Source organism: Dryobates pubescens, chromosome 25, assembly GCF_014839835.1.
Source record: "Dryobates pubescens isolate bDryPub1 chromosome 25, bDryPub1.pri, whole genome shotgun sequence".
NCBI classification, from domain to species: Eukaryota; Metazoa; Chordata; class Aves; order Piciformes; family Picidae; genus Dryobates; species Dryobates pubescens.
Window position 1 is genome coordinate 4,063,040 of NC_071636.1, and position 26,013 is coordinate 4,089,052.

A 26,013-nucleotide genomic window follows, 5' to 3' on the forward strand; every position below is an offset into this window, starting at 1 on the left:
AAGTAAAATTCTTCAGGTCTCGACTACATACCTTAAGGATACAAGGAATAATAGGACCAACATAGGGAGTGAACTTGTCTCCAAAGGTAATTGGCAGGTAGTTGAACATCATGATATAACCATCTCGTACATGTGGAGCAATATCCACTTTACTGGCTGTAGCTACAATCTCTGGCATAAGTTTCTCCAGCTTTTCTACCCCCAAACCAGCCATAACTTCAGCCAGACCTGGGGGAAACAAAACAAAACAAGGAACAGAGCTGATATACACAAGGAACAGGCAGCTAATCTGAGTTAACAGGACAAAGCCAGAGCTCAAGTGTTGAGACACAACTATCCCCACCTTGAGCAGCACCAGATCGATCCACTGAGCTCTGTTCATATGTCAGTGTCTCCATCAGCCATGGCAACAAATCCTCAAAGCACGACTCTCCCATACCCTTCACCATGGCTCCCAGTGCCTTTGCAGACACCGTACGCACCTAACAGACAAGAGAAACAGGTCTGCAAAACACCCCGTCAAAATCACCAAGACACAGGTGCCAGGCTGATTACAGCTCCATGGAAGACAAGGACAAAGTCTCACCTAATGCCCTGAAAGACAAACTGTATTTGTACAAAAGACTTACTTCAGGTACAGGATCCAACAGAGATGCCTTCAGTCCAGGAGTCACACTGGGTAGGTAAGGAGCCAGATCCTGAAACGAAGAGGCCAGAGATTCCAAATGAGAAAGAAAGAGGTAACCTTCACATAAAGGGCATTCAGCCCCTTGTTATTAGCAATCATCCATAAGATCCTGAGACTTTGATCAGTTGCTTTCACAATCTTGGAAATAAGCACACTGAATTGTTCTGCAAGTCCAAGAAACAACACCAGGTCTGTGCAGATCACTCCAAACCTTTCGGATGCTCACTCAAAACCCAGCGCTTTGCGGCTACGGGAAATCCAACCCTCTTAACATTTACACAAGGTTTAAAGGTAGAGATTGTCAGCACTAAAATTAAACACAGATCTTTAGCCTACAGTGAGGGTCTGCAAATACATTTCAAACAAACCCTGGATCCATTTGTAAGCAGCTGATCTGTGTTTCGCTGATACTGGTTTTGCTCGTCTGTTTGTTAAGGCATTTCATGTATGGTAAAAATGACAAGACCTTTTTGCAGGGATAAATCCAGTAACACCTAGATGACCACAGGACAAAGCTGACAGTCTCAAGCACCTGAGAACTGTCACTGTCTTCACAGCCATTATCTGTTCATTGACACACATTTATTTAAAGAAGTTGCATGGGCTGTAATACTGTCAAGGTACCTTAACAGCAAAATCCCAAACCCAAATAAATTCTCCCTAGTGGTTGCTCTGTTATCTCCCACACAGTAAATATAGCATGCAGAGAGTGTTGTTAGCAGCCTACCTTCTGATCAGTCAGGGAGTACATGTTCCCAATGATCTGGGCAGCCATTTTCCTGGTGTCTGTGGAACGATCCTGAAAAGCTCTCTGAACAATCGGCATGATCAGCGCTAAGGACGGAGCATCAATGAAATGGACAAATTTGGTATCCAGCAGAGTCTGCAGACACTTCTGGGTCTTTCTGGAGGGGTCAGTGAGAGCATCCAACAGAACTGGAGCAATTGCTGAGTGTTTTGGTTTTAAAAAAGGGGGAAAAAAAGACAAGACAAAAAAATTTAGTTGTCTGTAAACCAAAACATACCAGGGTGAGCTGGTGTCCTCTCATGAGATCTTTTAGATCCTTCTACAGGAACTAACAGCACAGGGACAGAGGAAAAACTACTAACAACAGCTGACAAAATGGACAGGAGCATTTCAAAAGCCTTTAAACTTTCATGTTGCACTTTTCCAGGAGCAGTTTCATTTCTGTAGAAGTTTGGATTTAATCCTAAATGCTGTGAACGTGAACCTTGCTATTATAAACCACAGTCATGTCAGGACATTAAGAGACTCAGACAGTTCTTACCAAGGATCTCTGGATTCCTGATGACAGACCCAATCTGCCTGAGGGCTTGCTGACCTGCATTCTGCACCTTCACATGAGAATCTGTGAGCACTTCAGTGAGTTTTGGCACAATATTGGGTAAGCAGGAAGAGAGCTGTTTGGGAGCACAGTAGGCCATGGCTCCCAGTAGTTCCACTGATCCTGTGTATGATGTACACAAAGAAAAAAGAAAACAATACACAGCATTAAGAAGAGAATCATGATGATGAGATTTATCTCAAACTCACATCTACCAGTCACAGAACACAGAGTGGCTCAGAAAGGCTGCAATGTATCATAGTATCAGTATCATGGTATCAGTCAGGGTTGGAAGGGACCACAAGGATCATCTAGTTCCACCCCCCTGCCATGGGCAGGGACACCCCACACTAGATCAGGCTGCCCAGAGCCCCTTCAGAGACTGTTTTTTCTTTTCAGCAGGGGGGTGTGGGGATGATACTTCCAGCTTCTGGAGTTCTTTTAGAAAGAGGGGGTGGTAAAAAATGTCCCCTTGAATCTGCTGGGGGAAAAACAGTTGCTCAAATGTGTCAAGGAACTCATTTGTATCTCAAAAGCTGTAAGTTCTGCAGTCCCTTATGAGACAATAAGCTATCAGGGCCATCTGTAGGGATGAAGGAATAAACAAGTGGAATGACAGCAAAGGGTACTGTGGGTTACTCTCAATCACGGCAGTCAGATATTGGTCCCTACCAGCTTTAGTTCTCCAAGATTCCTCTTCTAGTGCTGCAAGAAGTGATGGCAAAACCAGCTTCACTCCATGAGTACTCAAGTTGCTCATCACAGCTTTGGCACAGTCATCTGCAGCCTCCAAGGAGAAGAGAACATTTAGTTAGCAAGCTGTGTCACAACACAGTTTTTTTGTTCCTCAGAGACTCAATGGGAACAAAGCCTTCACGTAAAATAGTGTCCAAGTACTGTGATGCAGCCAGCCAAGTAGCTCCTAACTAATGGCCAATGAAATAAGATGCTTTCAGTTATTAAGGAGATCCAGGTGTTATCAGTGGTATCTCAAGGGACAGGTCACCTTCTTTATTTGCCTGGTTACAAACAGCACTCACACCCATTCCATTTTGGTTTTCTCTTAACACTCTTACATTCTCAGAAGTTTCAGGCATTTACCTCTCGCACGTACTGGTTCCCATCTCCAAAACAAAGCAGCAGGTGAGGAAGGACATGAACCACATATGGCTCAAAGAGCTTCCCAAGCATGCTGCAGAGCATCTCGAAGGCAAACAGAGCCCCTAAAGAAACAAAAAGGACAGTCTGAGGAAAATACAACTGCCTTTGAGAGGATGGAAAACAAAGATAAAATTTGCCAAATATCTTCAGAATTTCTCCCAAAGTACTCAAATCTCACAGCTGAAAGTCTCTTGCCTTCTTGCACTTGTGGCTAGTGCTGTGGTGGGCATTTCTGATGTCAGAAAGGACAAGAATCCCAGTAGCATTAAAAACATGTCATAGCCTTCTGAGTCCTAGCTTCAATGAGTAGAAATAAGGACAGGAAATGTCCAGCAGCAAAAGAAACAAGTAGGCTGTGAGAGCCCCTCTAGACCAGCTGACACTTGTACTGTTTCACAGGGAGTGGGAGCCCCTCTGACACCACCTGCCTCTGAAGACAGGAGGGAGGGACACATGGGTACTGTCTAGAAACAGAAACTCTTCTACCACAACACAAACAGCAATTTTAGAATGCTCCACACAATCAATGGCCTCAGGACAGACACTTTCTGTTTCTTTCTCTGCAAACTCTAGTAAAATAAATGTAGCCAAAGCAAGCACAGGGGTTCAGGTATCATTTGGTCTGACCACAGTGGTAGTAGGTACAAGAGAAACAGCAAGCAGTTGGAAATAAAAGCTTCTGTCCCTTACCCTCACGCCGACGGAAGTTCTTCTTGTCCTGGATAGCATCTGTCAGTGTGGTCATCATCTCCTGCTGCTTGAGGGAGAGGATGCCAAGGCCCTTCACCAGGCCTGCCAGCCCATAAGCTGCACCTTTGCGCTCAGCATACTTATCAGACTCTAAAAGCAGCTGCATTAGCTTCTGGATCATTCCTCCTGCATCCTCCTTAATTGCAGGCACCAGAGGTGGTAGACAGCTTGCCACTGACTCTTGAACCTGTAATACAATCCACCAGCTATCAGATCACAAACTATTCATCACCAGCATAACTTCCCCATAGACTGCACCCACAATGGCAGCTTTCTGTTGCTGGAGCCATTTGTCATCTCTCTGACATCCCTAAAAGTATTGTAATGCTAACCTGCCTCTTCATGGAAGCAGAGAACTCCATCAGAAGGCACCCACCTGCTGAGATGGTGTGGACAAAGCTGCTATCAGTTTGCCAACAATTGGTTTCACTTTAGGGTCACTCTTGTCCAGATGTTTGGCCAGTGAACCCATCAGAATGACCACACTTTGCCTGACAGCATCATAACTGGCATCATTAGGAGCATTTTTCAGGAATTCTTCAAACACTGGCAAGAGAGAGTTAACATTGTCCTGAAAAACAAAACCACAGAACTTGCCACTGGAGTCCACTCAGAATGGGATTTGCTATGCTCAGTGGACTTGTTTGTTCTTCCCTGAGCCAACAAACCGAACAATCAGGCTGTATTTACAGTTCATTTAATGTGTCACATCACATAAAACCTTGTGCCATCCTGACAGGCAACAAATATTTACTGCTAGAGAGAAGTTAGCTCTTAAAAATTATACCCTTCAAACTTGCCAGCACAATGTTCTGCCAGAATGTAAGCTACTAGGCAAGACTGCTAGCCTAAACATCAGTGCCTGCTCTTCTGCTTGCTCCATTTCCAAAGGGAGAACAGAAAGATAAACTTCACAATGCTTTTCTAAGAAACAGAAGAATGAATATGAAAATACTCCAATTGTCTTGGGCTTAACAGGAACTCAGAAGGCTGTGCAGACACACTGAGAAAACTGGAAGATGAGTGATTTACCCCCTGCAAACCTCCCCCATCTAATCCTGCATGAGAAGGGCTAACAGTGAGAAGGATGGTCCTCAATTCCCTGAATAGCTTCAGTTGATCCTAGTTTGGTCAAGCCAGCAATCAGCAAGCTTTCACACTGTGCTTTGCATGAGAAGTTCTGTTAGTGACTAGTGTTGTCTAAGAGTGTGATTTCCCCCTGACATTGCAGTAAGAAATAGCACTGGATTAACTGCAGAGTTAAAGTGATGTAAAACTAGAGTAATAGAAGTAAAATCAGACCACAGGTCTTTTAATGCTGGGAAGGTGAAGTTTCTCTTCCATGTACTCCAGAGCCACCAAAATTCCTGCTACACAAAGTTACTCAAGTATTACAAGTAACAGTAACCTCTATGGAAAAAAAAATAAATAAAAATCTCTGGGCTCCACCACAGTACTGACACCTTCATCCCACTTTTTTCCACTGCTGGAGAGCACCATTCAGACTTACTTTGCCATGAGTGTTGAGCGTTGAAAGAGCCGCATCCAACATGCACTTCCTGACCGCAGGGCTGCGGTCGTTCAGGGCATCCGGTACAAAAAACTGAAAGAGGGGCTTCACCTGAGAGCTGTCCAGATGCTGGGACAGCTTATTGAGGGCCAAAGCAATGCCACACCTGTAAAGATAGCAAGCTTGTGAGCTTACAGACTTTTGATAGAATTTGCTTGAGATCACAAGCACATCTGCTATCAGTAGCACATTACAGAAACTGAGAGAGAGAAGCACTACAAAACCAAAGAGCTTCAGAGCATCCAACCTCTGTGCATTTCATTACTTTGCCTGGGAGCTGCAGGCTCCCAGAAGGACAACAATGCTTCAGCCACAGAATGACTTTTATCCCAATTAAGCATTACAAATACTTGGGCCAACAAAGGCAGACATCAGGATCACTTCATCTGCTGCTGAAATACAGCAGCTTTACACCAAGGTACAGCAGCACTAAAGAAGAGATCAGCTTAACACAGGTAGTGAACAAGATGATCTCCAATTGAACCTGTAACAGGGCATACAAGTAGACAAAAAGTAATTAGTCAAACTGGAACCTGTCCAGTTCATTAAGGTTCACACTGCTGCTCTTGAAACAATCAATTGCCTGTACAGAGGTGGGAACACAGTCTGAGATAAGACAGTCTGAGAGGGAACAACTCTGTTCTTATCAGGACTGAGAGAAGATAGCACCCAATACTTTGATGGAACTGAGAGACTTGCAGTTCGGCCTGGCCAGCCTGCTGCAGGGCACAGATACTCTCCCCAGAAGGAAGCATTCACCATCAAGTAAATACAAATGCATATAGTTTGTTCCTTTAATACTCCCTTCTTTCTCCACTGCCTGAACTCCTAAATAAAAAAATCTGGAGCATCTCATCTGGATGCACAGGAAGTGATGAGATCAACCTGAAGATGATTGTACCTTGCTTCCCACTGGTCAGGCGGTGATTCAGATATCACTCGTCCCAAAGCATCCAAAACTGGAGGTGGCCTCTGGAAGAAGAAAACAATTTCATCAGAATGCCTTTTCTGAGGACACACATGCAGAGACCCCTGTTAGCCACACCTGCAATGCCATTTTAGAGTACTACACAGAGGTGTAAAAACACTGGCAGAAGAGTTAAAAACAAGCAGAGAGCTAGAGTGGGCCCAAGAAGACTGCCCAGCCCCTGCTCTGCCCCAGACCTCCCGTACCACCTGCAGCATATCTTCCACCTGTGCAACAGTGCCATTACTAGCTGGTAACTTGAGGCTTGAGAAATATAGTCTGTGATAAGCAAACACAGCAACAGTAAGCTTCATGCACATCCTCAAGACAGACAAAAGGAAAAGTGATTAATAGAAGACATCAAATATAGCACAAGCTTGTGGCTGTCAGCCCCTCAGAACAGGAGTACTCACATAGAGCTTCTCCTGGTAAATCTCCTTAAGTTTATTCATGACCTCTGCCGCTTGGTTTCGATACTGAGCAACAGCTCTGGAAAGGGCTTCAGCACCTGCTTGTCGCACTGCCTCTTCGTGGTAGATGACATCTTTGATCAGCAGAGAACAGAGGTCAGGCTGCAGCTCCAGACCCATGGACTCCCACAACCTGTGGTACACACAAAGAGATGACAGATGCTCATCCATCAGCAGGAGAAGCCACTGCTTTATGCAAATATCAGGGGGACAAAAGCTGACCTCCACCTGCAGAAGCTCCATAGGTGAACAGAAGAGAGGGCCTCCCACAATCCAATCAGCCAGGAAGAACTCTTACCTCTCTGCCAGCTTCTGGATCTCATCTTCCACATCAAATCTGACTACCCAAAGGCGACGCAGCAGATTCAGCCCATTCTTTTCATCGCTGTCTGGGGTTGGCAGAACCATTTGTAACTCCATCAGTCCCTGAATTCGTTTACAGAAGAATCAATGCAAGGATCTGATTTTAGAAACAGATACTTAAGACACTTAAAACCTTTGCAAAGTGAAGTTCTTGGTAGCTGGAAGTGTCAAAACCCATGTTTGCATGTGCAGCACGCTGCCTGTGCAGATCAAGAACTCCCTATTGCTAATAGGTAAGATGGTGAAACTCAAGGCAGGCTGCAGAGAGGCAGCTGGGCACCAAGTTGTGCTCTGGTGACTACAGACTTGTCTGCTTCTGAACACGTAAGAGCCAGCTCAGGTGTGCCAAGCTGAAGTGTGACAAAAACATGTGACAAAAAGCATCCTTGGGTTTTCATTCTTTTTATTTTCCAAGAAGTGACTCAGTCTAAAGCCTTCCAAAAACACTGAGCATAGGAATTTTTTGACAACTTTTCTAAGGCTATGCTCCTTGGAATTGTAAATAGAGGGTGTTAAGTGTTAATAATTACACAACAAAACAAAGGCACAGATAGACCCAGAGTACTCCTTTTTGCAAGATAAATCTAGCACAAAGAGCATGACTTAGAGCACTACTGTTCAGTACTGCCTCCTCCTGTAGACACTACCCAAAGACTAGTTGAAACCCCTCCTCCCAAGTGTTAGAAAACATTCACCTCCCCTGAATGATTCCCACCTACCCTGAGAGCTGCATCTCGAACATTCATGCAGGGAGACTGCAGGGCCTGCAGTAACACATCGATCTCCTCCTGCTCTGCATAGGCACAGCCATCCTCCCCGCTGCTGCTCGTGCACAGGGTGGTCAGTGCATTGGAAGCCAAAACCTAAAATGTCATGAGGAAGTATTAGAGACTCCACCATTGCCTTCTGCTGCTGGGCACCTGGTCAAAGTGAGTGCAGGGTGGGAGCTGAGTGATATCACAAGAGAATAAATTCTCAAAGAACAGTGACAAGGGTTCATGATCAAACCAAGAACTGATAGATTCAGTCCAACCCTTTGCCATCTCATCCCTTAGAACAAACACTCAGGGACTGAGTACTAAACTTCTTTGGCAGAGCATGGCCTTAGAGAAGGAATAAAATGCCTCCCTTGTGAGGAGAGACTGAGGGAGGTGGGGCTCTTTAGTCAGGAGAGGAGGAGACTGAGGGGTGACCTCATATGTCAAGGGTGGCTGCCAAGAGGATGGAATCAGGCTCCTCTCAGTGATGCCCAATGACAGGACAAGGGGCAATGGGTGGAAGTTGAGGCATAGGAAGTTCCATGTAAACATGAGGAAAAAAACTTTCATTGTGAGGGTGACAGAACACTGGAACAGGCTGCCCAGGGGGGTTGTGGAGTCTCCCTCACTGGAGATATTCAAGACCCGCCTGGATGTGTTCCATTGTGATCTGGCATAGGTGATCCTGTTCTGACAGGGAGGTTGGACTGGATGATCTTTCAAGGTCCCTTCCAGCCCCTAACATTCTGTGATTCTGTGAAAAACTGAAGAGTATGTTTGGTGCATTAAACCCACAAGAAAAAAGATGCAGATATTTTAACCCAAGATGAATGCCATAAGCATAGGAGAAACATCGGTAATGTATCAACCACCAGCCTCAGAGACTTAAACAAGGTTGGAGTATTTCCCCCAGTTAGTTGCTGATGAAACTTGGGCAGAATCCTGACTGTGCTTATAAAGACAAGGACTCACCTGTAACCGTGGAGAGCCTGTTCCAATCACCCGTGTCAGCAGAACCAGCATGTCCCTCCGGGGCAGCAATTCTGGGCCGTTCTGAAAGGTTAGGGGAGAAAAAGCTTTATGCCTGGTGACTCCAAAGTACCTTGTGTGTGTGACATTCTTCATAAAAATCACAACCAAAACCTAGGGCTGGATGGGTAACCAAGACCTGTGACAGAGAACAGTCTTCCACTGTTATCTTGTACAATTAACCTGCTTTGTCCAGTTTACACGTGAGCTATTTCATCTCATGCCTCATCTGAACAAGCTGCTGAAGGAGGTCATCTGATCCCCACAGCTCTCACCTCATCCACCAGCAAAGCCTGGCCATTTGCTGATGATCTCAGCTGAGCATGGACTGTAAGGATCTGCAGAATCTTGACCAGAAACTCCTCCTTGTCTTCACTGTCATGAGGTGTCTCAGTTATAACAGTCTTTAGGAGAGGAAAGACTAAGGAAAATGCTGGAGCTGATAATGGGGCAGCACCTGCAGAAAGGAAAGACAATCTTTTGAGCATAGCTGACCTTGTTGTATTCACAAATGTTCTAACTCTAAACATGTCTTTGTTTTGAAGTATTGACTGGTGAAAAAGGTACACCTTGGTAGCACATAAATAATATGGCCAGCTTCAGCTTTAGGTACCAACACACTAAGTGACCCTAAGCATTTCTATGCCCCTAGGACACTGAAGGACGCTGTCTCCACACAGACAATCCTCAGTCTGTTCAAGGCAGTGCACACCACACTGTTTAGCCTCTGTCACTTTGCCACTTCACTTAGCAGCAACAGTATGGTCACAACAATTACATTTTGCTTTTCAGTGTTAGATTAATGATTGGACTTGATGACCTTAAGGGTCTTTTCCAATCTAAATGACTGTATGAATCTATCTAGTGCTGTTGCTGCTTGCTACACCAATGAGCTGACTTTAACTAAAAGTCACATTAGGATTCCAAATTACTTGCAGTGCTTTAACTGTGTGAAAATACACACAGTAAATGAAATCTAAACAAGTCAGTAGATTAAAGCAGACAGGCAAAACTGGGTTGTGTCTGTCCTGGAACAGGACACAAAATCAAATCCATCACACAACCAAAGCTGATATAAAAGCTATTATTTAAAGAGCAATAAGTTTGTGTGTGCACTCTGAGAATTCAAATTAATTAAACTACCCAAAAAAACCCAACCCTGTGGTCAGTTTTACTTCTGAGCAGCAGGATCCACACAGGGGTCTGACACACTGTAACTAATTCACTTTTAAAATTCCTTTCTCCCATTTGCCAGCTACATTCCCTTTATACACTTTTTGTCAGTCATCTGTCATTCCAGTCCTCAGCTGTCTCTTGAGAATGAGGTTCCTCTAATTCTGCTGCAAGTCTCAGCTCCCCTCCCACCCTGAAAAAATTAAAGGTTTGGGATTCCCCTTGTTAAAGATTTTGATCCTTCCTTTTCACAGGTGCTTGTTAAAGGACATAATAAATGCTTCTTTCAGTCCCTCCAGCTAGTCCAGTTAAACCCCAAGCACTGGACTAGGGAAAACATTTGCTTTCTATTTTCTACATCCTGTGCTGTCTGAAAATGCCAGATCTCAAATTCCTAAGATGCAGACGAAGAGCACTGCAGATACAATACTGCAGTATTAGTCAGCTTATGTAGGGCATGGATACTGCAAAAGTAGTTCAAGGCAGAAATATTAAATACCAAACACATGGTGAGCTCCTGACTGTTTCACATGAACAGCTTAGGCAAACTCCCCTCCGTTTCTGATGTGGGATTTTTCTTTCTCTTTGCTCAGTGTCTGCTCACTTTTTACACTTTTTGGGTTTGATTTTTGTAGATATTTTTAGGCTTAAACAACTGTCCCTATATGAAGAGCAGGAAGAAGAAAGCTTTATCTGAGAAGTTAAATATTCTATTAACAGAGTAGCTGGTACTGACCACTAGGAAAAAGATTATAAAATGTGTCTTGGCATTTCAGCAATGAATGAGAACTCTTATCATCCACATTACAGGGAGGTATGGTCTCTCTAAGGTCTTATGGCAACCTAACAAACTAACCTCTCCTAAACAGTATGACAAGACTACACTGCAAAGAACTCTGAAAATGAGGAAAAATCATTTGGGACTATAACATGGTTTGTCCAACAAAGTGCTATGGCACCTACTTCCTTGCTCTTGTAGAAATGAAAAACAAATCAGATACTCACTCAATTAAGTACTTGAAGGACAAGGGATGAGAATACTTACACTACTTTCTGGAAATAAGACTGAAACTGGATTCAAATGTTAAGGAATTTGCACTTTTTATGGAAATAACTTGCATAGTGGGGCCACTGAATTATCCCTGAGATGTTCAGTACTGAAGTGGTGCTCAACATGGTCAGTTGCTGCTACTCAGCTGTGAAGATTACATGTGCCACAGTCACCACTAGGGCAAGGACCAAATGGAGTCCTACGTTTCCTTTCAATAATTAGAAACCATCTACCACAGCAGCTTTTGATTGAGCTAGATGATGTGAGTAACTCCAAAGCCTGGGTGATCCATCTCTATCACTGCTAAGCCTCCAAAGGCAGCAGACCTATCCTCTCTCTTCTGTGCTGTTGTCTTCAAAGTGGTGGTAAAAATACTTGCACTCCCCACCATGAAGCAGAGTCTAGAAGCGATCTAAACTCAGTGGAGAAAAACAAACACATGCCAAAAAACCCAACACAACAATCTATTCCAGAAAAAAAGGTTCATTTTAACCCAGACCATATTGGTGCCTGCCTTCCCTGTTACAAAGTGGGAAAGAGCTGCTGCTTCTACAACTGTGCCAGAATAAAATATTCATGAACTGCAGCACTACACAGAAAACAAGCAGAGGCCACAGGCACTTCACTGCTGAGATCACAGATAACAAGCAATTATTTTGTCTTTCTACTTAGTCTCACTGAATCACTTATGCTAAGTGGTGTTGAAAGGTAGGAAATGTCCCTGGCAAAGATGAGCCTTAATTTGACTACTATTGTATCTGTAAGCACCATTTTAAGGCAAAAAAATATACTGTTACTTCATTTTTCCACTTACTGTACTTGGATAATTTCTACCACTGCAAAAACCCCCAAACAATCAGAAGGGTTTCCTAGCTGTAAAGACTTTTTGTTTTGGTTTGGTTTTTTTAAAGTGAAGTCTCACCTATAAAACATTACACAAGCCATTGAGATTACACACAGCTCACAGAGTTACTGGGGGATGTGGAAAAGGTCAGAGTGCTCTACAGGGCTTTTTACCTGGCTCTCCCTTGCCTGTTCGACTAGGAATGGTATGGGCATGCAGCAAGCTAACAACTCTGTTCAGAGCAGTAGGCAGCTCCTCTTGACACCAGGATTCATCTAATTCACATTCTGGCTTCATCAGGCGCAGGGTCACATGGCTCACTAAAGTACCTGGTATGAAAGAATAAAGATTCTGTGACAGGACCAAACCCAAACATTTGAGAGAAAAATTCTGCACGAGCACAGAGCCAAGAACTGTAACAAAAGCTCTGGGCAGGGGCCCTGGCTGCAAGAGGCACAGAGAAGGAAGCAGAGCCCTGAGGTTATAAGGGACAGCTTTATTCATACACACAGATTTGAGTTACAGCCTCCAAACTCTACACAGGGGCGACAGGCCCACTGCAACCGACTACTGCTGAGAGGTGGTCACAATGACTAGACAACTCCTTGTCTTTGGACTCAGTCCTATTCAGCAGCAGGATCTCTAGTCCACCGCAGTCATCTTTCTAAGCACTGTTCCAGGGTGGTTTTTCCTCTTGGCTGTCTGCAGTACATGTTAATCATCCACAGCTTGTAAAAGCAAGGATGTTTACCACCCTGACATCAAAATAACGCACTCTGCCCTTAGATGGTTGGACTGGATGATATTAAAGGTCTTTCCCAACCTAAACCACTCTGTGAAACTGCAAATACTAACCAAAGGTTTTCAGTCGAGCAGGCATGACACAGGAAGCTAAGGAAAGAAAAGGATCCTTAACCCTTGGAGCAGCCAAAGGTGATCGGAAAAGCGGCAAGAAGGAACCGATGAGACCAGGGATGTACTGAGTTAGACCAGGAGGCTTTCTCTTTATAACAGTGTCCAGGAGTCCTAGGGCTGTTTCCAACTCATTATCAAGCTGCAAGAGGAACAATTGAAAAGACCACCATGAAGACTGCATTGGGGAAAAATCAAGTTGTTACATCTAATTTCTAATTCAATAGACAAATAGATTATTGCCAGATACTCTCTATGCTACTCCATCTTCCTTTGATCACAATGACTTGGGTCATGGTTGCTGCAGAGCTGACAGAAAAGACCATCAAAACTTACCTCCTTCAGACGTTTTCTTATCTGAGACTCCCTTTCCAGCTGTGCATGCATCAGCTCCTTCTGCTTGCTAGTCAGTTGCACCTCATCTTTTATTCCTTTCTTCTTCTTTATTTCCTGCAGCAGAAATCCATGGACATTATTAACTGTGTGCTATTAACATCATCCCCTCAATTAGGCAGAAGAGAGTTGGACATGTTTGTTACTTTTAGTTAGTTACTTTTAGTTAGTTACTTTTAGAATGGTATTGAAATATCCTTCCAAGCATATCACTCTGAAGTGAAGACACATAATGGAAACCAGCAGGTTAACAAGACTTTAATGGCCCCTTGGCAGCATAACAGCAGCTTCAACCCAAACGTAAATGGGTCACAAATTATTTGATATCATTAGGAAGACCGGTCCAGCTCTTTCTGCAGTGGATGGGCACATCATCCTTCCCAGAGCAAACAGAACTCAACTTTTAAGGAAAGAATGCTCCAATCAACCTCAAAGGTTCCCTTCCTTTCACCAAATTCTTCCCCTCACCTACATCCCTTGCTCTGGCCAGACTGAACAGAACTGCTGGCCGCTGACAAGATGGAAGTGCCCATTTAACAACCCTTACTGAAAGACTTCCACCAGATACACTGGACAAGAGGTGAAGAGACAAAAACAGGTATTGCCAACCAGTCAGTGCAGTCACATACAGGTAGAACACTACATCAATAAATACAAACTGATGCATACAGACAACATTTAGGGGTTCAAAGAAGTTCAGAGAATCTTTCCCAACAGTGCAGACACACAACAAAACAGAGACAGCAGTGATGGTTCTGAGAACCTGATTTTCCTCTTCCCATAACTCACCTCCTTCAGCTCCAGCTCAATGATTTGTTCCTTGAAGGAATAAGCTTTGTTCTCCCTCTTCATGTTAGCTTTTTTCATGCTATCCTGTTGAGCACTGAGAGGGAAAAGTAGGGAAAAAATCAGCACTGCTCTGGACTGAGAGCACATAAACCCAGGAACTCCCATCCAAAAAGAGCATCTGACAAACCCACTCAGCCCCTGGCACTCCCCAGGTGCACAGAGAAAATAAATGATCAAGTCTTACCTCTGTATTATAGATTTGTCATACAGTTCTCCCTCTGGTGTCTTCATGATGGCAAATTCCTCTCGTGTAACTTGGCACAGAGCTGGATTCTCCATTGATGCTGTGATAGTGCTGATGAGCTGTGGGAGTACTCTGCCAGGTGACAGCAGAGACAGAGATCCCACTGCATTCATAGATGACTATCAAGAAAACAAAGGAAAAAAAAATTAATATCAGTATGCCTTGAAATTGTCTCCAAAAAGTACGTCCTGTTGAGGCAGCCCAAGTCCTAATTCCTTGCTCAGCATGTACTTGAATCTTACCTAAAATTCTACTTGATTGCTGGTGCACATTCTTTCCCCCTGACATCCCAGCTTCCTTTCACAAGACATATTCTCTCTGAACCTGCTTTTTAGATAGATCTCCTTCCTTACAGACCAGTCATTACCTAACTCCTCCAGAAAACCCTCTTGTTCCAAAGCATCTCCCAAAACTTAGCGCAAGGAAAGCAGACATTTATCACCTGGTTCTCTGCAGTGTAGGCAGTGATCCTGGGTAATAAGTCATTCAGGTGTTTGGTAATGAAGTCTTTGGGATCTATCTTCATCTTGATGAGGAGGGCTGGCCAAAGACCTGGCTGCACTGCCACTAGCAAGAAGAATAAATGAGCATAATAAATACAAAGCAGACCACTAATCCAGTGAACCAAAAAGGTAAGATAAACACCCATCCACTGGACATGAAAGTGGTCTTAACCCCTTCACTTACCTAGAGATGGATGATGGCTCACCAGCAGCATCTCCAGTGCCAGCTTTTCTGGCTCAAAGGAGTCCACATCAAGCCCTGCCACACTTGAGATGACACAGAGTGCCTCAAGAAGGACGCGGGGAGGAACGTAAGACTTTCCTAGCTCTGACAGCTCTCCCGACTCCATCACCAGGACTTCATGGGGCAGAACCTGAGTGGACAACTTGTCATTAACACATCACACCAAGCCTTCCTGAGCCCTGAGTACTTCCACACAGGAACACCATACTCAATACCAACAATCAGCTCCCTCTGCCAGTACCAAACCCATGAATATTTCAAAGGGAAAAAGGGATACAGGATAACAGCGGAAATGAAGCAAAGAGCTGTCAGTGGCACAAAGACTAAGGATGGAGGACTGCAATAGGCTTGTCTAAAATAAAACTAAACCAATCATTTTTGGCAGAGGACTTTGGAAATGGGTGAACCAGCTGGCTGGCAACAGGAAGCTCAACTTCTGCAGCCTAATTTTACCCAGCATCTTTTCAAAAATACTGTGACATGGGAAGAGTATTTACAAAGTTCCAACCTTGGCACCCAGTTAGGGCAATAGTTCTGTATCCTGACAGGGCACTGCTCTAACACACCCAGTAATACAGGACTCATTGTTTCTTGTTCTTATTTTCTTTCTATTTTTGGTAATAATTGCTACTAAAGTATTTATATTACATTTGTATCAAATAGGCAGCACAGGCTGTAAGCCAGGGCCAAAGAACCACGATGCCAAGAAAAGATCTAAGCACTTAGTCTTCCAGCAGGGATTAAATTTGGATTAAAATAATAGAAGGACATAGAAAACTACAGCTTCCTCCCCAAATAATTCTGAATGCTCTGTCTTTTGTGTATATAGGGAAGACAAGGCACACCACAGACTGCTACAATAACATGCAAGTGCCATTCTAGATCATCTGGAAGTGAATCACCTTCCTTTGATGCTGTATGTCAAAACTAACAGCAAATGTAGGGCAGGGAGGTGATTGGCAGTACACACAGTAAGCAGAGACTAGGCTTCTTGGCTACTCACCTTATGAGAACTGAGAACCACTTTCAGTTCCTCCAAGAGCCCATAGGCCAGTTTGTAGCCTCCCAGAGAAGACAAGAGCTTCTTAACAGTTTGATGGGCCTGTCTTCGAACGTGCCAGGTCCGACTCAGCAGTACTGCAACGAGGGCACGGTGATACTGCCTGGGAACAGAGAAATGAACAGGTTAGCAAGGGCAGCAGCACTGCAAACCAGCTGGACACAAAAGCACAAAGTTCAACATTTGGTGCACAGTCCCAAGCCCACCCTCTCCACTGCCCACATTAACACGCAGGGATCGGACACAGACTGGTGGCAGTGACTGTGCTCTACGTACTGAACTTTACTCTCAGGTAGCCGCTGTGCATGGTCCAGCAGAAGGCGCTCTGTCAGCTGCAGCACTGTACACATGGCTGAGGGAAAAGAGAAAGACTGAAAATAGCATCAGACTTCCCAGGAAGGAAAGAAAAAGCTGTATTTTTACCTGAAAACAAACAGCAAGTTGGACACATTAAAACTGCTACCAAAACTGAGCCTCTACATAATCTTCTCAGTGAAGTGAGGGACAAATCCAACTCAGATCTGCCAAGCCTGGAAACAGAACCCTGATTTCATAGAAAGGTTATTAGCTGGATCCCAGCAGAATTTTCCTGACCACTGTGTGCAACCTATTTCTGTCTGAATCAACAGAGCAAACCAAATGATAAACACCATGCTTGCTGCACCAACTGTTAATTCCTGAACCCTGAATTCATGCACAAGTGCATAATGCTGTTTGAATAGCATTTTACCTCATGCCATCTTCTGAGCTTCCAGCTGTCACTAAGCCCTTTGGTTTGTGTATTAGTGTTCAATGATATCATAAGGCAGAAGCAGAAAGCCCTGAAACATGGGGTGGGTTATAGTTTGTACATGACAAAGGGACTTTTGACATCCAAGGCATAGGACAGCCTGGGGATGATAACCATGTCAACTGGATGGGTTTGCTTAAATAACCACTAATAAATCATGACAGTATCTACTCTCAACATTAGTTTTTGGATCTAACATCCTAAGGGAGCAATATAAAAATCTTCCAAGTTGTGCTGTTTCAGGACATTTACAGACCCAGGCAGGAATATGAACAGATACTCACACACATTGCCTTCAGAAAACAGAAGCTGCAGGAAGCAAAGGAAAATGATCACAGAATCACAGAACTGCCAGGGTTGGAAGGCACCTCAAGGATCATCTAGTTCCAACCCCCTTGCCATGGGCAGGGAGACTTTCCACTAGAGATCAGGGTGCCTGGGAGCCACATCCAGCCTGTGCTTAAAAACACGCAGGGATGGAGCTTCCACCTCCTCCCTGATGTGGTGATGTTATTTCCCAATTAGAAAACTCCACTTCTTCAAAGCTTTGCTCAAAAGCAAAATGAATCATTTCAGGGAAACAATTCAAGAACTCCTATTCCAACCTTTCAATTTAAGATGTAGTCACTAATGTTTTCTGTTGGGCACATTCCATTAATTACCTTTTTTTTTTTCTTCTTCTTCTTCAATTAATCTTTAAATGCAAGAGAACAGAGCATAAAGAAACTCATTTATAACCCAACTGATTTCCTATATGTTATTACTCTTCCCCCAGATATCTTAACATTTTTTACTGTCAGGTTTTCTTCTCCAGCCTTATTTTACCTTTTCCCATCTTAGTGTTAGGTTTCTCCACATCTTCCAGATTGTTGCAACTATTTACCTACAAACTGGGACACCACAGTGATGCATTTTGTATGGGGAAGACTTTTACAGAACATACACATTTGGAATTGTAAATGTTTGCTAACTCAGATTCATTTAGAAATAAATAACTTCACTGCCAAGCTTAGACTGCAAGCCCAGACCTACTTCTGAAAGATCACACTCATTTGAACGTGAAACTGGATCCTCCAAGGAGCACAGAACAGGGCTAACGGCAATGTTAGTACTATATAATAGTTAGCCAGCAACTAGACAGTTTACCTTCCTCTGATGCAGACTGCAGGAACTTCTCAGATGTAAAAATCTGTTTTTTCTCATCCAGAATCAGCTGCCAGAAACCACTCAGTTTAGACTCTGACAGGAAAAGAACAGATGTCCATCAAGGATGTTTAAAAATCCATCAGAACTCATCAGCCTACATAAAACACAGCAGAATTCTGCCTCCTGAAATCACTTGTTACTTCTAGCTTTGTCTTCAGGTTTAAAGCCTCTCATCACCCTCTTGCAGAAGAGCAAGCATGCCCAGAAAACACCTGCTGACAAGAATACATTTCTGTGAGTTAGGCTTGTGAAATGTAAAGTCTTAATCTTGCACAGGACACACCTTGCTAAAACTGAAAGGAAGGAGGAAAGCGGTGTGTTGCTTCTGACAGACAGAACACACACCTGGCAAAACATCCTGCCAGCTGGATCAGCTTAGACAGTTCTTGCAATATCCTCTAATGGAAATTAGAATTCCAGGCCTCATGCTTTCCAGAGATGGTTTCTAAAAGTACTACCCAAATACCAAGCAATTAATACTTGCAGTGCACTAGTCAAGGCCTAGCATGTAAGGTCTGGGTGAATGTCTTCTGTCAGAATAAAGAAGAATGTTGTCCCAAGCAAATGGGAACTGAAATGTACAAAGCCACAGAAGAATTCTTCACTGACATCACTGAGAGAGGTAGGAATAAATCCATGGTTTGCAGGAAAGCAATGACTCTGTGCAGGACAGTACACAGATCAAGGAGCAGTATCTCATGCACATTGTCAAGAAAAAACCATCAACCATCAAAACCTGTTTGTATTGAATTCTGCTAGATGTTCTGTGACCTTACCAGTTTGTCCCTCAATTACTGACATCCTGCAGATCAACAAAGCTGCAGCAACTCCCTCAGTTACCATGGGAACCTGAGTACTTTGAGATGCTGCTTTTTCTACTGCCTGGATCAGCATCGGCAGCAAGTCCATCCCCTGCAATAACGTGTCACCTGAGGAGACAGAGAGAGCCCAGTTACAAAACAACACAGTCCTTCACACTTCACTCCACAAGGGTATCAATGGTATCTCTGCTGTCACGAGACAAGGAGAGGAACCAGACACACAATACAGAGACTCTGAATCTCCCAGAGTATTTGCCAGCCACTGTTATCATTAAACTTCAACTATGAAAAGCTAGATGATACCCACTTTAGGCCTTTCCTCACAGATGGAACAGCCCCATCTCAATACCAGTTACTGTTCATGGGACACAAAACACTAATTCAGTTACAGTAAAGGAATTGGTTCCAATCACAGGAAGTCTGGCTTCAAAGATTATACTTCCTAAAGAGAGGGAAAGTAAATTCCTGACAAGCCATGACCATCTGTTTCGACTTCAGACATTCACCAGTCAAGGAATCCCACTGATCTGTGATCCTCACTACCACAGAAACTGAGCTAGGTGTTCCTGGTATTTCCAGAAGCAACATCTCACACACCATACTGGCAAAGGAAACAAGAGACCTTGTGATGTTCTATGTTAAGTATCCACAAATAAGAATTAGAATCTCTTTTTCCTTCACATCCCAGCTGAATGCTTCATTGCCACTCATTCTTCTAGTGGTGAGTAAATTATTTTAGAGTGTAAGTATCTTGAGCCTTGATCCCCTGCACAGCTGCACACATCACACACAAGTAACCCCTCTGTGCCTGCAGCTAGCATGAGTAACTTCAGGTTTGCCATACTGATAACTCTGAAAGGACTGTCATCCTGTGATCCCCAATGACAGCACAGAAACTCCTCAGAGCTACTACAGAAAAATGTAGAACTACCATTTTGCTCACAAACACACTGAGAATGTGATAGCTAACCTCTGGAGTATGCTCAGTTACTGATCTCTTAAGCAAGTACCAGCTTTTGATCCACACTGCATCAACCAGAAAAGGAGATCTCACATACAGGCACCAGGCTGATCACCAAAGTCACAGGGGACAGGATGAGCAGATGCAAATCTCAAAAGGATCACCAAAGTTCAGAATTTCCTAAGATCTTCACTTCAAACACAGTAATTTTTTTTTGTCTGTATTTTTTTAAAAGCTTCCAAGAGCCAAAGCCACAGAACAGGATCCCAGTGTGCTACATAAAACAAAGGCATGCTCCCTGCGCTAGAAACCTTACAGTTTTAAATGCAAGACAAAAATAAATCAATAAAAAATTACTTCAGAGCTATATGAAAGACAGCAGGATGGGCAGTGATACTAGCTGTACCAGGAGACAAACCATCTTTATAAACTGGAAGCCAAAAGAACATTTAAGAGAAACATAAAGGAGGTCAGTGAACAGATACTGCCTTACAAAATCTTTCTTAATCCCCACAGCTAGCTGCCCATATCAGGAACTATCAAAATTGATCACTCTTTTCTTAAGCCACACTGTCAAGAGAGTTATTAAGAGCTGCCCAGTTTTACCTTTGAAGGAGGCTAGCATGCACTGCAGATAGGCATGTCTCACAGCTGAAGTAGAGGTTTTAAGGCTGAAGGCTTTCTTGAGCCATTCTACCAGCTTCTTAGAAACTTCCGTGGTGAACCGAACACACCAAAGAGCCAGCACGGAGACTGCATGAACCAACGTGCCTTCGTGGACTAGGAAGCAACACAGAGCTCATGTCAGTACAGCCATTGCATAAAACACAGAACAATACAACAGAAAGCAGGTTAACAATGTCAGGAGGAGGCAGGAAAAGAAATGCATGTCCTTCAAACTGTCTCCATAGGGCTGCTCATCAAAAAAGGGCAAGAATCCAGATTTATCCTGAGTAATGGGCCATGTGAAAACCCTGCTCAAGACAAAAGCCCAGAACAAAGGCATAAGGTCTCACCTTCTTGTTGCAGAAAAGGGATGAAGAGCTCAGCCACAGTTCCAGACAGAGCTTGGCTAGAGGATCCAGAAACCACATGGTGACTAAGGCTGCCGATCCCTGCAAGGACAGAACTCTCTCATTAGCTCCCTAACTACCAGCATTTCCACAAAGCCTTAAAACAATCAAGGATCACAGAATCATAGAATCAGTAAGGTTGGAAGAGACCTCAAAGATCATCAAGCTCAACCTCCTGACCCTTCACATTTCAATCCTTGGTACATCTGGATGTCATATTCAACATGTGTCAACACTGCAGGACCTCTGTCTTCATTTTTACTCAGGATACAGTCATCACCTTCCTTGCATAAAACATTTTAGCCTACCAGCCAAGAATCAGCCTTGGATAGAAAGTCACAAATTGGCATGTGGTATCCAGCAGCCTCCACGAACCAACCACAGCCAATTTGGAAGGACAGGAAGAGAACCATAAAGGTTTAAGTACAGATCCCTTTCATTCAGACTTCTGCTGAATTTCTTCCACTAGAGAAGCAGCTTTCTTCTAGAATCCTCACCTGAAAGGACACTCATCTTCTGAGCAACAACTGTCAGCTTCCCTTCTGAGCCTGCCAACGAGAAAAAGGGTGACAGCTGACTTACAGACAGGCAGCAGCTATGTGATACATCAAGAAACTTCCCTGACATACACGAGTTTGCCCCATTATCGCTGAGCCACACAAAACTCCTTGAAGCTGGCAAACCTCTATTTCTCTCCACTGCTTATCCTCCAATGTACTCACCCCCTAAGATGGCAAAAAGGTGTCTGCCCAGGGACTCCACAGCCGAAGGATCGCTACACTGTCGAGCCAAGTTCTTCAATGCCACAACAGCTTCATCCATCAGCTGTGCACTGTTGGATTTCAGATGACCTAGAAAATAATGCACAAACTAAGAGCTCACCATAACAAAATGAGCAGGGACATATCTTTACATATGGCTTGGCTCAGCTTCTGGAACTGCCACATGAACTATTCCAGTTCCAAGATACAGCATCATCCTCCCTCCCACATAAAATTAGCTCTTCAGCAGTAATCAAGCTGTTACAGGTACAGCCAGAAAGTTGAAGAAAGTTTTATTCTGCATTCATCATTCCCTCCAGAAGTTAAGAGCACTTACTGGCCAGTCCTTTCACAATGTCTAGAGCATACTGGCTGAGATCCAGGTTCACAGATACAAGCAAGCAAGAGATTGCTAAAGACAGAAGAGATAATGGCACATTATATTTTGTTAAGTAACTGGTTTGAGCATTTTAATACACCCTCACAGTTCATATCAAGAGCAGATAGGGTCAAGGAGTGGGAAGCAAAAACCAACCAACCAACCAAAACCCAAACCAAAACAAAGAAACAAACAAAAACCCACTGAAACTGATGCCCAATGAACAGATTCATTCAGGATTATTCTTAGCACTCAGCTGTGAAATTCTGTCCTCAATGCAAACAGTAGCTATCACATACCCAGGCACTTGGGATCACACCACAAAAGTTGCTTCTCCACAATCTAACCCTTAGATGTCAGACAACCCCACTGCCTGCACCCACAGGACCAAAAGCATAGTCCAGAGAGATGCACTCCCCCAACAGCTCCAGACCTCTGAGGAACAACTTTTCATGCTCTCTGAGAGCAATGCAGAGAGGTGAGAGGCTCACTTTCAATGACGTTCTCCGGACTCCGGAGCAGGGATTTCTGCAGTGTCGGCAGCACCAGATCCTTGAATTCAGCGTGGGACATGTAGCGAAGCAGTGGGCAGCAGCTGTCCTGCAAAGGCAACCAACACTCAGCACAGCAGCCAATGCTGCATGTAGGACAAAACCAGCTCTGTGACAGTATGGCTCACCAGCACGTGCTTCTGAGGCTTTGTCTTGCTCATGAGGATGGTCTTCAAGTAGAAATCCAGAAGAGCACTCTTGAACATGCAGAAACACCAAATTACATCACAACCCACAGACAGTTCCCTGCACACCACCAGGAAGTCAGGCTTGACACCCCACCCCATTCTCTTCTGGAAGGTCAGCTCTATCCACTAAGCAGCAGCTTTGCTTCTGTTCTCACAAACGACAGGCAAGCAGAGATCAGTGCTCTCTGCTCCACCCTTTAGGCCAGCACTCTAATTGCACAGAGGTCTAAATGCTGCCTTCCATTTCCACAAGAGGGGAGAAGGCAGAGGGCTGCAGTGCTGACCATCTCCATAAATGCACAGGCCAGAGGAGAAAACCACCTATCTGGCACCTCCTCTATCCCAGCTGGTTTAATCAGACATTCGTGACTACTGAACTGACAGATATCAAAGCCAGAGGCAAAGGACACCAAGTCATCTGTTCAGCCCCAGAATGAGAGGTGGTGATGGTGATTACCCAAACCCCAGCAGGGTGACAGATTTACCTTGTAGCGTTTAACAACATCGATCTCTTTCTGGGCTGTGCAAAACTGCACCACAAGTCCCAGCATTGCAGCGTAACTCTGGTTGGGTTCAAGACCAAGTATGACAGATAGGTACTGATCCACCAGGTCTTGGTTCTGAAGAGAAAAAGAGCAAGACACATTAACACAATGGAACCTAAACCAGCTACTGAATAAGGTCCCTTAGGGTACACATCACCTCCTTCCACAGCCTGTTCAGTTTCTTCACAGCCCCATCCACTGCCTGCTTATGAGAACCTCCCAGGACTTCCAAAAGGAGCAGACACTGAACCTCCACCTGTCAAGGGAAACAGTTGAGAAAATCTTCATGCATTTGCTTCTCAGAGAGCTGGTATCAAACAAGACATGTCAGGTGCCAGTGATAGCTGAATCTGATCAGGAAAAAGTCCTCAGGTCACGTAAGTGCTTGCAACAAGCTGTCGTTGCTTTCATCTCACATCCACCACTTTGCAGAACCATGCATAAACAGTTTGGGAAACTCTGTCATTTACATCAGGTTACACCTCTTCTTAAAATGTGTTCCAACTCTGTTCCAAGGTGCTGAGAGCATGGTTGCAGGTTCAGGTTCTTAAAGTAGGTGAAAAGAAATCAAAAAGCTATTTGACTGTATGATGGATGCAACATCACACACGATTACTTCAAAGGAGAATTCATGCCATGCTGCAGTGCTTGGAGGAACCACTGGCACACCAAGCCTAGAAGAACTGCTATCCACCACAGTATGCAGAGCAACTCTGCACAGGAGCAGGACAGCCCCACTTTCATGCTTTATACACCTTGTGCTTCTCCTGCAGAATGGGAGAGATCAACACTCACCAGAAAGCAAAAAAGATTGTCATGTAAACCTGGCTTTTAACATGACCTTATCAGCTGCAATCGGATTTGCAGTGTTTCAGCATCTTAAATGACAAGAGAAATACTTAAGTCCTTATTCTCCAAAGGGCTATTTCTGTAAACCAAAAGGAACCTACCAGTTTTTTCCATGTTTCTCCCTGTCTCTTGTCAGGTGTTGGAAAGACTGTGCGCACAAGCAGGCATGTCCAGGAGAGTGCCAGCAGAGCTGCAGATCCGCTGCTCTTACTGTGTACAAACAGAAGGAGGTCAACCTACACTTCCCAGTATGCAACTTACACCTACTAGTCCGTAACAGATTCATCTTCACCCAGGTCACACCAGCACCTTTTAAGTGAGGTCCTTTCAGCACAGAAAAAAAAATCAGCTGAAGCCTTAGCACTTAAGGGCAATCATTACCCCTCAGAAGCTGTGCTCCAGCTCCTGTTCAACACTGTGAAATGAATGGCACAAAAGAGGCTAAATCTGGTATGCCAGGAATGAAAACCCTGAGCTGAAGAAAGGTCAGTTTTGGATCTTCCCAGTGGGATTACAGAAATGAGAGTTCTATACTTTGCCAACTGAGAGTGCTCAAAAAGTGACTCAAGATTTCTCATCTCTGCTCATTTTTACTGTCAGAGCTTCCCAGGCTCAGACTGCCAAATTGTTTCTCAGCTTACATTCCATCCTGGCACACCACACGGTTCTGGTTTCTGCTAACTCTCACCTCCTCCCTCCACTTCAGGTATCAGATCCCACCTCACAGCTTCCTGAGGATCCTCACCCTATTTTGATCTCTACTTCAAAATGAAAGAGTGTAGAAAGTGTCCTTGTGCACAAGGCCATCCACTGTGACTGCAAGCCTTTAAGCCAAGATCAGATAGTCTTCTAAAAGCTACACTTCTGCTCAGCCATGGAGGCACTGCAGGACAGCACTCTGTGGCCTCTGACAGCTGAATAATACATCACTTTTTGGAACTCCTGGTGCTCCCAGATGCTATCATAACAGAGCAGCAGTGTGTTTCTCAGCTCAGCTTTAAACTCATTATCTTCCCACCTACAATAAGGTCTTGAATTCCACCAGCTGACCACCAAATGGACAAGGAAATTCTTTTTCCTAGCCAAAAACTGTAACCCAGAACCAATCCACAAGCAGTAATACCAAAACAATCCTGCTTTCACAGAAGACATGAAAGGGGCAAGAAAGGAACATCTGAATGGTCATTCATTAACAGCTTTGTCTCTTAATGTGTTTAACACCTCTGGCAAGCAGCGGCAGAAGAACCATTCTGAACACAAAAGCAACTACCAGCAACCTAGAACTGCTTCCACAGGAAGAAAGTCACCCCGCACCTGGGAACTCCAGCCTTGCCACCAATCCCTGAAGACTGAAGTGACTGCAGCAGGTTTTTTGCTGTTGCATCTGGTTGGGATTCTGCAAGCTGCTGCAGTGCCAGCTGCAGGGCTCTGCGGGATGCTGCATCACTAGGATGAAAAAGAGAGCCTCGTGAACGTCGTCAGTCATGCCAACATTAAACACATTACTATCCTTG

General features: G+C 44.2%; 1 protein-coding gene across 1 annotated transcript in view; it reads right to left on the minus strand.

The window, feature by feature from the left end:
- Positions 1 to 26,013, minus strand: part of GCN1 (GCN1 activator of EIF2AK4) — a 43,167-nt gene that overhangs the window by 13,366 nt on the left and 3,788 nt on the right. Inside the window, exons 4-41 of the mRNA XM_054173312.1 lie at positions 25,814 to 25,945; positions 24,601 to 24,709; positions 23,808 to 23,906; positions 23,591 to 23,725; positions 23,046 to 23,114; positions 22,858 to 22,966; positions 22,325 to 22,399; positions 21,949 to 22,077; positions 21,724 to 21,774; positions 21,170 to 21,268; positions 20,760 to 20,933; positions 19,148 to 19,300; positions 18,312 to 18,404; positions 16,652 to 16,727; positions 16,319 to 16,478; positions 15,256 to 15,445; positions 15,011 to 15,135; positions 14,509 to 14,687; positions 14,265 to 14,358; positions 13,419 to 13,532; positions 13,026 to 13,224; positions 12,344 to 12,499; positions 9,378 to 9,559; positions 9,046 to 9,126; positions 8,035 to 8,178; positions 7,251 to 7,378; positions 6,896 to 7,085; positions 6,417 to 6,487; positions 5,456 to 5,621; positions 4,322 to 4,516; positions 3,886 to 4,132; positions 3,136 to 3,257; positions 2,707 to 2,821; positions 1,978 to 2,157; positions 1,416 to 1,636; positions 630 to 698; positions 344 to 482; positions 32 to 228 (exon numbers count right to left, since the gene is read on the minus strand). Of these exons, the coding sequence (XP_054029287.1) occupies positions 32 to 228; positions 344 to 482; positions 630 to 698; positions 1,416 to 1,636; positions 1,978 to 2,157; positions 2,707 to 2,821; positions 3,136 to 3,257; positions 3,886 to 4,132; positions 4,322 to 4,516; positions 5,456 to 5,621; positions 6,417 to 6,487; positions 6,896 to 7,085; positions 7,251 to 7,378; positions 8,035 to 8,178; positions 9,046 to 9,126; positions 9,378 to 9,559; positions 12,344 to 12,499; positions 13,026 to 13,224; positions 13,419 to 13,532; positions 14,265 to 14,358; positions 14,509 to 14,687; positions 15,011 to 15,135; positions 15,256 to 15,445; positions 16,319 to 16,478; positions 16,652 to 16,727; positions 18,312 to 18,404; positions 19,148 to 19,300; positions 20,760 to 20,933; positions 21,170 to 21,268; positions 21,724 to 21,774; positions 21,949 to 22,077; positions 22,325 to 22,399; positions 22,858 to 22,966; positions 23,046 to 23,114; positions 23,591 to 23,725; positions 23,808 to 23,906; positions 24,601 to 24,709; positions 25,814 to 25,945 (5,167 nt within the window). The remainder of the gene's footprint in view (positions 1 to 31; positions 229 to 343; positions 483 to 629; positions 699 to 1,415; positions 1,637 to 1,977; positions 2,158 to 2,706; positions 2,822 to 3,135; positions 3,258 to 3,885; positions 4,133 to 4,321; positions 4,517 to 5,455; positions 5,622 to 6,416; positions 6,488 to 6,895; positions 7,086 to 7,250; positions 7,379 to 8,034; positions 8,179 to 9,045; positions 9,127 to 9,377; positions 9,560 to 12,343; positions 12,500 to 13,025; positions 13,225 to 13,418; positions 13,533 to 14,264; positions 14,359 to 14,508; positions 14,688 to 15,010; positions 15,136 to 15,255; positions 15,446 to 16,318; positions 16,479 to 16,651; positions 16,728 to 18,311; positions 18,405 to 19,147; positions 19,301 to 20,759; positions 20,934 to 21,169; positions 21,269 to 21,723; positions 21,775 to 21,948; positions 22,078 to 22,324; positions 22,400 to 22,857; positions 22,967 to 23,045; positions 23,115 to 23,590; positions 23,726 to 23,807; positions 23,907 to 24,600; positions 24,710 to 25,813; positions 25,946 to 26,013) is intronic.